Source organism: Leptonychotes weddellii, chromosome 2 (assembly GCF_054177405.1).
Source record: "Leptonychotes weddellii isolate Sample4059 chromosome 2, ASM5417740v2, whole genome shotgun sequence".
NCBI lineage: Eukaryota > Metazoa > Chordata > Mammalia > Carnivora > Phocidae > Leptonychotes > Leptonychotes weddellii.
This window is the reverse complement of record NC_138370.1, coordinates 160678090-160691341: the sequence shown is the minus strand read 5'-3', so window position 1 is coordinate 160691341 and position 13252 is coordinate 160678090. Positions and strand designations below refer to the sequence as shown.

Below are 13252 nucleotides of genomic sequence, written 5' to 3'. Positions count from 1 at the left end.
CAAAAAACAGCCACTGCCCCACCCCCCAGCTCCAGACTCATGAGTAACGAAATATTCTGGCTTTTTAAGGGAAGAAAATGAAACAAAATCAGATGTGGGGTTCAGAGACAATGCTGCTGGTGGCTTATTTAAATCTATTCTCAACTTTCCTCTACTGCTCGATTTTGTTTTGCTGTTCACCCCTTTAGAGTCTGCATGTCCAGGGACGGGCCCTCCCCAGTTCACTTGGTGATCCTGATGAGTCCAAGCCCTTCTCAGTTAATTCCATCTCCCTCGCTAGGGGTTGGTTTAGACATAGGCTTGCGATAATTCTGACCAGTGAATTGTGACAAGAACTAGGTTTCTTGCTCTTATGCATGCACGTCCGCACATGCACACACACACACATACACACACACATATGCATGCACACACATGGGGAGAAACTTCCTTCTTGCCTTTGGACACAAATGTGAGAACAGGTGACTGATGCTGGAGCTGTGGCAGCCATCTCGGCAGCTTGAGGGTGTAGCTAACCATGAGGCAGGCAGAGCAGAAAGATGGAAACCCAGATCCTTGATGACTTCTTGAATAAACCAGCCCCAGAATACCCCACTTCTGAAGTTCTCGTTATGCAATATGATTCATTTTCCTACCGTTTAAGTTTCTTAAAGTGTGTGAATCGTAGCAGAGTGTGCTCAGACTGATGCAAGGCTAGCTGGTGGAGCAGGGGAGAGAACGCTGTGCACTTCCACAAGGACTCTCAAAAAGACAAAAGACAGCCATAAGTAATTGCTGAAACTCCCTTTAATGTCTGTGGAACAGAGGAGCCACGTTGGGCTGGAACAGCAGGGGTGGGACAGAGTCACGTGTGTGTATGGGGCATTGTCAAGGTTACTCATGTGACAGGATCAGCTCATTGGCTCCAATTCCATCTAATAACACAAAACCCTCCCAGGCAGACTGCATGCACCGTTTGGGTTATCACTCCCTCTGACCGCCCCACCCTGAACCCCACACTCTCTGGGACTCACAGTAGTGTCCCTGCCCGTGATGGAATGTGGTGGCGTTTCTTATAAGCGCTGCTTTCCAGAAGGTGATGGAATGGGCCCTAAAGATGTGCACCTGGCCGACTGTGTGTCAAAACCAGTGCTTCCGTGGGGAGAGATTTTTCTTTTCATTATGATTGTGTTAAATCTGGCTGTGATTTCCTTTGGTGGCTCTGGCGGGCTACGTAGCAGAGCTGAACATTTGCAGAGAGTTAAGGCCTAGTGCCGCAGGAAAATTATTTCCGTGGCTGCTGGCCTGTGCAGGCTCTGCAGCTGCAGAAGCCACCTCCCTGGAGAGGAAGTCGAGGGGGCGGGTGTGGGGAGCGGGGAGAGGCTGAAGCACAGAAGGATGACTGGGGCATCGGGCCTGATGGGCAAGGGGCACATGGTATGTCCAGATCCCAGCTCCTGGGTCTAGGAGCAACAATGCACCGACTTGGGCACGCCCCTCTTCCACTATTGGGGTGACCTCTGGTGAGTGGGAAGAAAGCAGCTGGAGGCCCACCCTGGCCCCAAACTGGACCTTCTTGCCTCCACTTCGCTGTCCTTCAGGGTGAGAGCGCGCAAAATCTGACAGAGCTCCTGCTCCGGGAGCAGAGTAACGCCAGAGATGAAATAGGGCAGGGAGGCATCGGGGTGGGCTGGCTACCCCCGTGCGGGGTTCACACCTAGGATCACGCACCTGCTCTACCCGCCTGATATTTTGGATGAATTTTCAACTTTCCCACCTCGGGAGCCTCTCTTTTTCCTGCAGGAGAGCCTCTCAAAGGAGTGATTCTGGTTCTCAGGGGTGTTTTGAGCTTTGGGATGTGGTATCAGGCCTTTCTGGGGTGATGAACTGAGTTTCGCTCAAAGAAAGGTCTATCGTTTGATGGGCCTTCCATTTTCTGCAGTTCCAGATGTCACCCAGAAGAGCTAATTTTATCCCTAAGGAAAGAACCAGGAGGGCTGATGCCCCCTCCTCTCCCAGCCTGGGTTCTTGGTTCCACAGTCCCCCGAAACGGGCTGTAAAGAAGTTATTTTGTTTTCCTCTCTCTTGCCACTATTGGGCCACGCGCTCTGCGTCTCGTCTCTAAGATCCGGATACCTGGCGGCACAGGGGAAGCAGCCTTAACACCCCGCAGGGGGAGTGAAGGGTTCAAGGTTTCACGTGGCTCGGGAAACTGGATCGGCCCTAAGCGGTTTCCTGCCCCAACTGCTTATCTTGTCCCAAGCCCCACACCCACCGCTCCATGGCCATAAAAACCCTACAGGCAGCACGGGTTGAAGGCAGAGAACCAGCATTCCCAGGCTCTGGCTCTTATCTCAGAAACGAAAAATCAAAATGCCGCTGGAGTCCCCTTCCCCCCACTCTTCTCCCTCCCATCACTCCGGGTCGATTAATCCTTCAGAATTACAGGCTGGAAAGCTCAGCTCTAGCAGTCAGCAAACGGGTCTCCACAGGGGCTGTGGATTTCAAACCGGAAACCCCACCTTCTGAGCCCACTTAAGCCCCGCTCCACCTGCCAGTCAGTGGCATGACAGACAGTGCCATGGGCAGGGTGCCAAGAACACCCATGCTGGGAGGTCCCCCCGGACCCTGACATGATGGAGCGGAGCCGCGAGCCCTCTGGACCCATTATGCTCAATTACACCTTTCTCTCCAGCCGCCTAACCATTACAAAGACGGGGACCTGATTAAAAACCCCATCCGTTTGAAGCTCTTCCCACAATTTTGATCGACAACATTAAACGCTAATAGAAAAACATCTTATCTCTAATAAAACCAACGCTGACAGAAAGACGGATGCCGAAAACCAGCCATATGGTGGACCGAATCTGTGCCCGGCCGTGTTCACAGTAGCGTGTCTCCGGCAGAAAGAGTTGACACCGGGAAGCTTGAGGACCCGCATTTAATAAATCAAACTGTGTTGGCATCATCAGAATATTCACAGTTTGCCACAGGACCTGGGTCTCTTCTCACTTGCAGGCTTGGAAGTGTTAGGAGAAAGAAGCTTCCCAGTGCTGTTCTGATGCTTAAGTCGTTACTGTCCCCTGCGCCTTAGACGTGTCACCGTGCGGATCCCCTTCCCCTTCAGGTTTTCACGGCGCTCCCCGTGCCGCCACCCTCTGGGGTCTCCTTGCCGTCCTCCGGGGTGGAGGTTTCGGCTGCCGCCTGGCTGGACTCAAAGGAACCTGGGCAAGATTTGGGGGCCTCCCCCTTGGAGGCCAGGCCTGGCGGGGCTGTCCCCATCTCATGCCTCCGAGCCTCCCTGGGACTTGCTCTTTGGACCCCTTCTGGTTCGGCCTCTGTCAGTCTCATTCTTTCCCCTCCAAGCCTGTCCATTCCTTCCTCCTCAGACGCTACCCGCAGTGATGAAGGATGAAAGGGTTTGCACCGTTTCCCGTGGTTGTGATTTGCCGCGGAGTGGACAGCGGGCCCTCCAGCATCCTCCGGGGCTGTCAACGCCTCGGTGGCCGCCTGGCTTTCACCTCGTTCTGGCTTCTGGACCTCCCCTGAAACAGACCCGGGACAGCATCAGACCTCTGGCAGGAGGTCAGCCCTCGCTGCCTCTCTCCTCCCAACCTCAGGCCCATGTCACCAGGGCTCGGAGGCAGAAAGTGCCGCTGCAGGGGATCACGGGACCCACGTCAACAAAGAAAGCAGCCACCCTGGTGACTGCCGTGTCATTCATGGAGGGAAAGGGAGCCTGCGGCCAAGGTCATCACCCATCCCTTCCGGGCGCCTGGTTGTCTCCTGCTTCCCGCTCTGTGCTTCCTCGTGCCCATCAAGCATCTACATTGAGGACAAAGGTTCTGTAGATTCTGCGGCTCAGGAAAGACTGGGGCCTTTAGTCATGAAAAGGGGTGCTGGTGGCCTTCCAGGTGGGGAAAAGAAGAACAGTGTGGGAGGGATTTAGTGTCCCCCATCCTCCCACTCATTCTCCAACAGCACCTCATTCTTCGATGCACACTGCTGATGTTCCCCTCAGCTCCCCACCCCTCCTAACTACATTGGTCTGCCCAAACCTCTTCTCTAAACATCATTTTCGATCTCGACTGGAGGGGGGTGGGAGAGAACGGGGTCCTGAGAACTGGCGTCTAGCCCCATTTTCCTACTTATTCATTACTTTGCGATCAGGAGAACCTGTCTGGCCTCCTTTCCTCAGACACAAAACGAGGGGCAGGACTCTCTGATGTCCCTTCCAGACCTAAGCACCTGTGGCCGTGCAGGACAGACACGCTTGGGGAGCAACCTCCCAGCATCCAGTCCTGTGCATTCAACGCCAGACTCTGAGGTTCCCAGAAGTCAGGATGTTCTTAGCCTGCAAGCCAAACAGTAGTGACATGCATGGAAGCACCTCACGGGGCTGATTTCAGGGGCCAGGGCTCTGGGGGACACGTCCTGGTACCCCCAGTGGGACAGAGTAGAGTCCCACCACCATCGGGCTGGCATCAGACACATGCGGATGGCTTCAGGCTGACAGCTGGGACTTGGGGAAGTGGAGGGAGAACTCGGGACGATTAGAAGAAGCTGACCTGTTCTGACCATGCATTTTCCCACTTAGGACTTTTTGCCAGAGCCTAGCTGCTTGTGGGATATATCTCAATTCCCTTCACTTAGGTCTCTGACAGGGTCCTACCCGATCTGCTCCTGTTTCAGCCCGCAGCCTCATTTCCTGTGGTTCTCTCATGTCTGTGTGTCCTTCTGTCCATTCTGTGCTATCTTTTGGTCTCTGCAGGCACCTGTGGATTCTCCCTCTCTAAAACTGAATCAGAGCAGCTAACGCTTGTTAGGTGCTTTTCTGGGCTGGGCTCGGTGCTCAGCATTTTACCTGCTGATCTTATTCTAAAATGCAAGCGGGGGCCTCGCCTGACTTGTTCACAGTGCTTGGCGCATTCTACAGATTCAAGAATGTTTATAAAAAGTTCCTCACTTTCCTTTTTTTCTTTTGATGGGAGCATAACGTACATAAAAGTGCGCCGACCGTTACGTCTACAACTCACTGAATTTCACACCGTGGACACACCCATGGAACCAGCAGCCAGGACGAGAAGCAAAATAACCAACCCCCTATAGACACTTCCCAGTCTATCTACTCCCCTCGCCCCTTCCTAGTCACTTTCCTGCCAAGAGTGACCACTAGCCTACTTCAGACACCAAGGATGAGTTTTGCCTGGTCCTTGGTGTTCCTATACCAGAGTCGTATTGTTTATGCTGGTTTGTGTCTGTATTGTTTTGTGTGTATGAGATTGATCCATGTTACAGTCTGTAGAGTGGGTTCATTTGAAGGTGTCACAACAAATATTTAAGTATGGAATGAAAACAGGCAATTCACAAGGAAATACAAATGGATGGCAAACATGAGAAACGATGACTTCACTCTAACTAAAGATATCTAAATTGCAAAGAGATGCATTTTTTCATCTACCAGACTGGCAAAAATGAAAAGGTTTGATAAAGCTCAGTTTGGCTGAGGATGTGGGGAAACAGGTATAATCATACATTACTTAAGAGAATACAAATGAGCAAAACTCTTTGACAGGGTATTTAGGCAACAATCCCAAATACATTTACCCTTTGACTCAGTATTTTCAGGATTAGGAATCTACCTATGGATATTAGCCCACATATTTCAAGATGTATGCATCTAGATGCTCACTATGACATTGCTTTTTAAAAAAAGATTATTTATTTGAGAGAGAGGAAGAGAGAGACTGTGTGAGTGGAAGGAGGTGCAGAGGGAGAGAATCTTCAAGCAGACTCATGAAGGAGGAGCTCCACATGGGGCTCAATCTCACGACCCATGAGATCATGACCTGAGCCAAAACCAAGAGTCGGATGCTTAACTGACTAAGCCACCTAGGTGCCCCATGACATTGTTTTTTATAGCAGAAACCTGGAGAGAATCTGAGTGCTCATCAACAGGGGATTCTGTATATACTTGCTGAGCCGTAAAAATGTTTTTGGCAGCATACACTAAAACTTGTAATTCTCCTCTAGGGAGCAAGTTGAGGGTCAGGGCAGAAAACAAGGATGGAGAAAGGCTTTAAATTTAACTTTATACCTTTCTGTGTCATTTACATTTTCTTTTCTTTTTATTTATTTATTTTTTAAGTAGGAGCCCAACTTGGGGCTTGAACTCAAGACCCTGAGATCAAGACCTGAGCTGAGATCAAGTGTTGGACGTCAAACGTACTGAGCCACACAGGTGCCCCCTCTGTGTCATTTACCTTTTAATCACCTGCTTGTATTACTAGTTTAAAAAGGTAAGATATGCAACTTCCAAGATTTTGTCACCAATTAACATCTCGTCTTTCCTTTTTTGCACTAAATTGTAGACCTAAGAGCCTATATCCATTGCTTCCAGTTCCCAGTGCTGATTCACAACTCAGATCCTTCAGTCTGCCTTGTATCCTCCCTACCAGTGAGCAAGCTCTTGTCACCACATCCAACGCCCCTTTCTCAGTCCCCTCCTGCCTCCTCTGTAGCAGATTTCTTTTTTTTTTTTTTTTGAAGATTTTATTTATTTATTTGACGCACAGAGAGAGAGAGCACAAGCAGGGGGAGTGGCAGGCAGAGGGAGAAGGAGAAGCAGGCTCCCCGCGGAGCAGGGAGCCCAATGCGGGGATCGATCCCAGGACCCTGGGATCATGACCTGAGCCAAAGGCAGACGCCTAACCGACTGAGCCACCCGGGCACCCCTCCTCTGTAGCATGTTTCTGATGCCACATCCTCCTCTCAAGCTGTTTCTCCCTTTGGTTTCCAAAACACTGTGTTCTTCTGTTTCTCCTCCAATCTTGTTTGGTGAGCATGCTGTATTAGTTTCCCATAGCTGCTGTAACAAATTACCACAAATTCAGTAGCTTAAAAGAACACATTTTTTTTCTCTTATAGCTCTGGAGGTCAGAAATCCAAAATGGCTTTCACTGGGCCAGAACCAAAGCCACACGGCCTTGGAGGCTCTAGGGGAAGATCTGTTTTCTGCCTCTTGCAGCTTCTGGTGGCTGCCGGCACTCCTTGGCTTGCAACAGCATCCCCCAGTATCTGCCTCGGTGGTCACACTGCCTTCTCTTTTCTGTGTGTGGCAAATCTCCTTCTGCCTCCCTCTTACAAGGAGACACGTGCTTCTACTGAGGACCCACATGGATAATCCAGAATAATCTCTCCATCTCAAAAGTGGGTAAATCAATCACACCTGTAAGTCCTTTTGCCCACTGAAGGTAACATTTACAGGTTCCAGGAATTAGGATCTGGAATCTTTGGGGGCCACTATTCAGCCTACTCTGCATGCCTCCTAGTTTCCTTTGTCTATCCCAAATCTCCTTCTGGTCCCTCTGATTCCCACCCCCACCCCCAACTATGTGCCATGCGTTTCCCTTGTTTTCATTCACTCTCACTCACTGGCCAGCTCATGATCTTAATTCCTGACCATGAGTACAGCTCCCAAATCTATATGCATGGCTCTGACCCCTTTCTGTCAGACATACACACCCAGGTTTCTAGCTGCCAACTGGATTCCCCCACCTGGATGATCTGGAATTCCCCTCGCCCCCAAACCTCCCCCGGTAGATGTGTTCGTGCCTGACGTATCAGTACCGTTCATGGTAATATGGGCTTCACACCCTGAAGCCACCCACATTAGTGTCCTTCCCTTTTCTATACCCATCAACCGCCAAGTGCTACGTATGTCCTTCAGGGCTATGAACCGAACTATCCTCTCCCCCACCCAAATTCATATTTGAAGCCCTAATCCTCAATATGATGGTATTAGGAGGTGGGGCCTTTGGGAGGTGATTCAGCTTAAATGTGGTCATGAGGATGAAGGCCCCATGATGGGATTAGTGCCCTTTAAGAAGAGAAAGAGACACCAGAGTTCTTGTCTCTCCCTCCCTCTCTCCCTCTCTCTCTCCCTCTCCCTCTCTGTCTCTGTCTCTGTCTGTCTGTCTGTGTCTCTGCCATTGAGGACACAGCAAGAAAGTGGATGTCTGCAAGTCAGGAAGAGAGGATCCTCACTAGACACTGAACCTGCCAGCACCTTGGTCTTGGACTTCCCAGCTTCTAGAACTGTGGGAAATAAACATTTGTTGTTCAAGACACTTCCCTGATAGTATTTTGTTATAGAAGCCTCAGCTGACTAAAACACTCAGTTTCTTGCATCTGCCTCTTCCTCTCCTTTCCCAAGGCAGACCTTCTGCAGTCACGGCTTGATTTCTAAGGCTTCCCTATATAAATCACTAGGTGCATTTCCCAAAATTTCAGCTGGATTTGACTTAACATCACCTCAGCCAATGAACGGGTAAGCATGCAGAAAACAAGGGCAAACCACTCCTGATAGTTCATAAACCCAGCCCCTGGCAGGCGATAGCTACGTGGTGACTATTAATAAGATTTATATGAATTTTTGAGGATTACTTATATCATTTAGAAAGACTGAGTATTCAAAAGTGCATACATCTAACTACATGTAGCCTAAAAAGTCGATAAGATCTAAAAAGTTTGAATTAAAATGCAGCCTAGAATTTCTGCAACATGTAACAATATTACTCTATGTGCGTTCCATTTTAACTGTGAGATGGTGCATAAAGGTATTTGTTAATAAGAATAGTATGTGGCGGTGCCTGGGTGGCTCAGTGGGCTAAACATCTGCCTTTAGCTCAGGGTCATGATCCTGGAGTCCCGGGATCGAGCCCCACATCTGGCTCCCTGTTCTGTGCGGAGCCTGCTTCTCCCTCTCCCTCTGCTCTTCCCCCTGCTTCTTGTCTCTCTCTCACATAAATAAATAAAATGCTGAAGAAAGAGAAAAGTATGTTAAAAGTATGTTTTGAACATCTATTTATTTAATTAAATAACTGCATGTGATTTTGAGGCTTTATTAACCTAATCAAGCATTTACAAGGGCTGAACCCTGGTAAAAACTCTGAGAAACTCCAGAAGCCATGAAATATTAGTGAGTTTAGATGCACCAGAAGTCTGAAATGAGACTGAGATGAAGGGGATGCAGGAAGAGATGGTGGTAGATAGAAGAGGTGGATGTGATGCTTGGCACACTGGAATCACGGGGCAGGGCGGGGGGGTGGCAACTCAACCTGGACCACTGTCCCCACACCCCAGGCCCCATACCTCTGGTTCTTCTGGTTCAAATCTGCTTCCCACATTCAAAAAAAAGCCATTTCTTTCTCTTTAGCCTTTCTGATGTTCACAGACAAAGTCCCAGGGGCAGAAGTTCGACCAAATCTACTTTATACTTTCTAAAGCCTGTATGTAGTTACGGACAGCTATGTATTACTGTCCTAAGAACTCAAAGACCTCGGGAAGTACTGTACCTGAAAATGAGGCCATGACTTGTCCTTACAGTGAAATTCATGAATATGTAAATGAAGGAATGATGCAAGCCTTGATTTTTGAGAAAATAACTATTCAGATCGGTTTTGGCCTGGATAATGTAACGTTCATACCTAACAGGTTTCTTTGCTCCTAGTCTCCCCCTGCTCTAATCCAGATGGCTTGGAGAGGGACCTTGCCTCGAGTTTTGCTACTCAAGGTGGGGTCCGTGGAGAGTGGTGGCACCACTGCCTGGGAGCTTGTTGGATGTGCTGGATCTCAGGTCTTGCCCCACACCTACTGGTTCAGAGCCTGCGTTTTAACAAGATTCCAGGCGATTTGGGTGCACACGACAGTGTAGAAAGCACTGAGAGCTTTAACACAAATCTGACTATGCCTTTCCCCAGCTATCAACCCTTCTAAGGCTGCTACTGTCTCAGGGACATAACCTAAGCTCTTGGCCTGACATTCAAGGCCTTCGATGACTCAACCTCCATCTACCTTTCCACCTGACACCCCAACTCTTGCCCTCATATCCCTACACCCCAGCCACACCTAACCCTTCATGGCATCCCCGTCCTGCCCTCTGAGCCTTTGCTTAGGTGGATGCTGCTGCCATGGCCATGGTTCCTGCATGTATCCAGCTGGCCGGCTTCAACAGTCAGCGCAACCTCCATCTCCACTACAAAGCCCGTTTGATGAAATCCGGACAAAAAGTAAGCTCCACAGTGCCCTCATCTCCACAAAGCTGTGTCTAGACCCCCAAGGGAACTTTGTACTTTCTACTTTTTTACACTTAAGTTGTTACTTATGTATAGTTAGCTTATAAAAATCTTAAACCTTACCCATGTTCTATAGTGGGGACTCAATAAATAGCTTATTCAGTGCTTGGATCTATGGGCATACATATGAATACATGAACAAATGAGTGTATTAGTACATATATGTAAATGCCTTGCATCAAAAAACGAAAGCAATCCTTGAATTTATGGTATTCGTTCTAAGTTGTATTCAGGTTGCTACCCTAAAAGTTCTTAAAAGGGCACTTCCGGAAAAAAAGACTTCTAACTCACACGAACATTTAGCTACATCTGAGGTAGCTCAGGGCAGCAATAACATCATTTTCATACTAACAAAAGAAAATTCTTATTGTAGTTGTACAAGTTGAGCAAGTTTCCAGCACAGGGCAAGAAGCTTTATTCAAAAGGAGTAAATTATGGTCTTTTCTGCAGTTAAATTTTTCACCAACATGAGATGAATAAACTCCTTCTGGAAATTACTCTTATGAAATTACTTCTTCCAGGACACTTAATAGTATATTCTGGTGCCCCTGAAAAATTAATTAACCTTACCTGTAACAACCTAACCCCTACACCATTTGCAGTGTTTTTACTGTGGGTCAGGTTAATCTTCTCTACCTTAATTTACATCTAAGTGAGGGTGGTCTAAATTACACTGGGGCCTTTTGGTCGCTGGTACTTTGCCTTGTGCCATTTCTTTAGATGACATTCTGCTCATGTCCAAACGCATGAATCTTTTTTAAATGGCAAACCTCCTAGATTACCAGGGAGAACTTTGCAACCTTTTTTGGGGGCAGGGGGAGGAGAGAACACTGCTGCCATCCTTAGAGGTCAAGACACAGCAGCAAGCGGGGGATGGGCAAGGCTGTAGTTCTATTGTTTGGTCCTATCAGGGATGTATTTTTTTCTGAGAAAGTCTGGATGTTAAGAGCCTCGGGACCATAAAGATATTGGGACCAGGCTCCACCTGGGATTAGATTATGGGTCATCAGCAAGATTTATCAATCCTCTCCTCCCTTTTGTTATCCAAAAGATATCTAAAAAGTATACTCCAGTCCTTATCAGGAGACAAAGAAAAGTTACTGAAAATGTCACAACTGTTGATCTGTAGACCTAGGGCCTCTGCCACTTGCTGGGGGAACAAAACTCTTCCTGTACCTCTGTGATTCTGGAATGTTAACTCTTCAGCTGTGAGAGTTTTCCTTTTCCTTTGAGAACAGACACAGAGCATTGCCATTTCCATAAAATAAGGATTTTTGAGCTCAGCATGGGAAAATATTATTAGAAAATAATAGTAATTATTCTGTGCCGCTTTACAAAACAGAATTAGTATCATTAATGCGTATTAATAACAAAACACATATCAATAATGATGAGGCAATCAACTGATACAAACGCATTATGACACAAATAGTATGGAAAGAAGAAATATTTTCTCGAAAAGATGAAGAAAAAGTAGCTCTTTGTAGAAAGAGTGTTAGGCTCCTAAAAATGTGTCACCCTCCCACACTGGCCCAAAGGGGACATTCGTCTTCTTTTGTTAACTGATCTCTGATGGGCTTTGTCCTCCCAAGTGTGAGCTTCTTTCAGTTGGAATTAATCAGAGATGCAGCGGTGATGAGACCATCCCAGCCGCTGCCAGCCACTACATAAATGCTTCCTTGTTCCCACCCGCACTGGCGAAGGACAGAGTTGGAACAATGAGAGCTAATGATGGAACTCTGGAAGCTATCATTTCGAATCAGGCCATTACTTATGCTACCCTTGTGAAAATCAAGCCAGGCTCATGTTCCATTTCAGCTCAGGGGGCCCTGGGCCCACTCAGGGGCTAAACAAGCTCAGAGCAGACAGAGGGCTTCGGGTCCCCACGTGGACACTGGATGCTGGCACGGGATGACCATTGGCCAAGGCATGTTCCAGACTGCGTGGTGGGCCATGGCGTGTTACAGGCCAGGCTTGCAAAGAGCCACATGCTACTGCCTGGAAAGATCCAGGCTTGCCTTCTGGCCAGTGTGAAACCCACCTGAGTCAGGCGCTCTCTCTAAGAATTCTCCCTGCATATGCTTGGGGATCCCCTCTGTTGAAATCCCAGACCTGTCCTATTCCTACCATTCTATGTACTACTGTGAGGAATTGAGACAAACTTCAAAACATAGCTGTACAGATACATAAGTGAGCCTTGCTGAGGCCAGCTCAGATCAGCAGAACTGCTCGTCGGATCCCAAGACTCCTGATAAATAATGCACACTGGTTGCTTTTAGTTCTAAGTTTTGGGGCGGTTTGTTACACAATGGTAGCAGGTGATTTAACTAGTTAGTACAGTTTGATACAAGCACAGTTGTTATGTCAGATAATCATCAGGTTAGAAAGCGGGTAGGTCAGGTTGCAGGGTAGCGATTTTAAGTGGGAGACAGTTGGGAGCCACTAGAGATTTCTGAGCAGGGTACACACATATTGGAGAGTAGTGCTCCAGAAGCTTTATCCTATAGCAGCAGGGGGAAGATGGGAATGAAGTAGGGAGAGTCTAGAAGACAGGAAATACGGCACCAAGCCGTGCCGAGGAAGTAAAGAGGGTTGAGCTAAAGCCAGAGGGGGTGGGAATGGAGGTGTGAGAAACTCTGAAGAAAGAGTGGCCACAGAGCAGATATGGATGAGGAAGGAAAGTTGACAGTGGTCGATGATGACTCCAGGTAGCTGGGTAGCTGAGAGAGTGACAAAAAAAGGGAAGCAGCATGGAGAACTGGTGATGTCATACTTGAGAAGTCCACAGAATATTTAGGTAGTAAAGTTTGCACTTTGGGAAATAAGGGACTGTAGCTCTGCAGATGGCATCCAGTGGGAGAAAAATATTTCAAGAATATTTTCATAGAGGTGATGGTTGCAGGTGTGACTCAGAGCAATGGAGGATGGAGAGAAATCAAGGAAACAATCTTGGCACCTGCATGCTGGGCATATTAGTTACCCACTGCTGGGCCACAAGTTACCTCAAAACTTAGCAGCTGGAGACTCAGGAGCCTGGGAGCAGTTTATCTGGGTGGTTCTCACTAGTGGTCGCTCATGAAATTGTCATCAAAATGTTAACTAGCGCAGCTGTCATCTGGAGGCTTGACCGGGGCTGG

General features: G+C 48.1%; 1 protein-coding gene across 2 annotated transcripts in view; it reads right to left on the bottom strand.

The window, feature by feature from the left end:
• Positions 1 to 768: 768 nt before the first annotated feature.
• Positions 769 to 13252, bottom strand: part of CCDC149 (coiled-coil domain containing 149) — a 103048-nt gene continuing 90564 nt past the window's right edge. For both annotated transcript variants that reach the window (XM_081812540.1, XM_081812541.1), the window contains one exon: positions 769 to 3524. In XM_081812540.1, coding sequence (XP_081668666.1) covers positions 3103 to 3524 — 422 coding nt within the window. In that variant the 3' untranslated portion in view covers positions 769 to 3102. The remainder of the gene's footprint in view (positions 3525 to 13252) is intronic.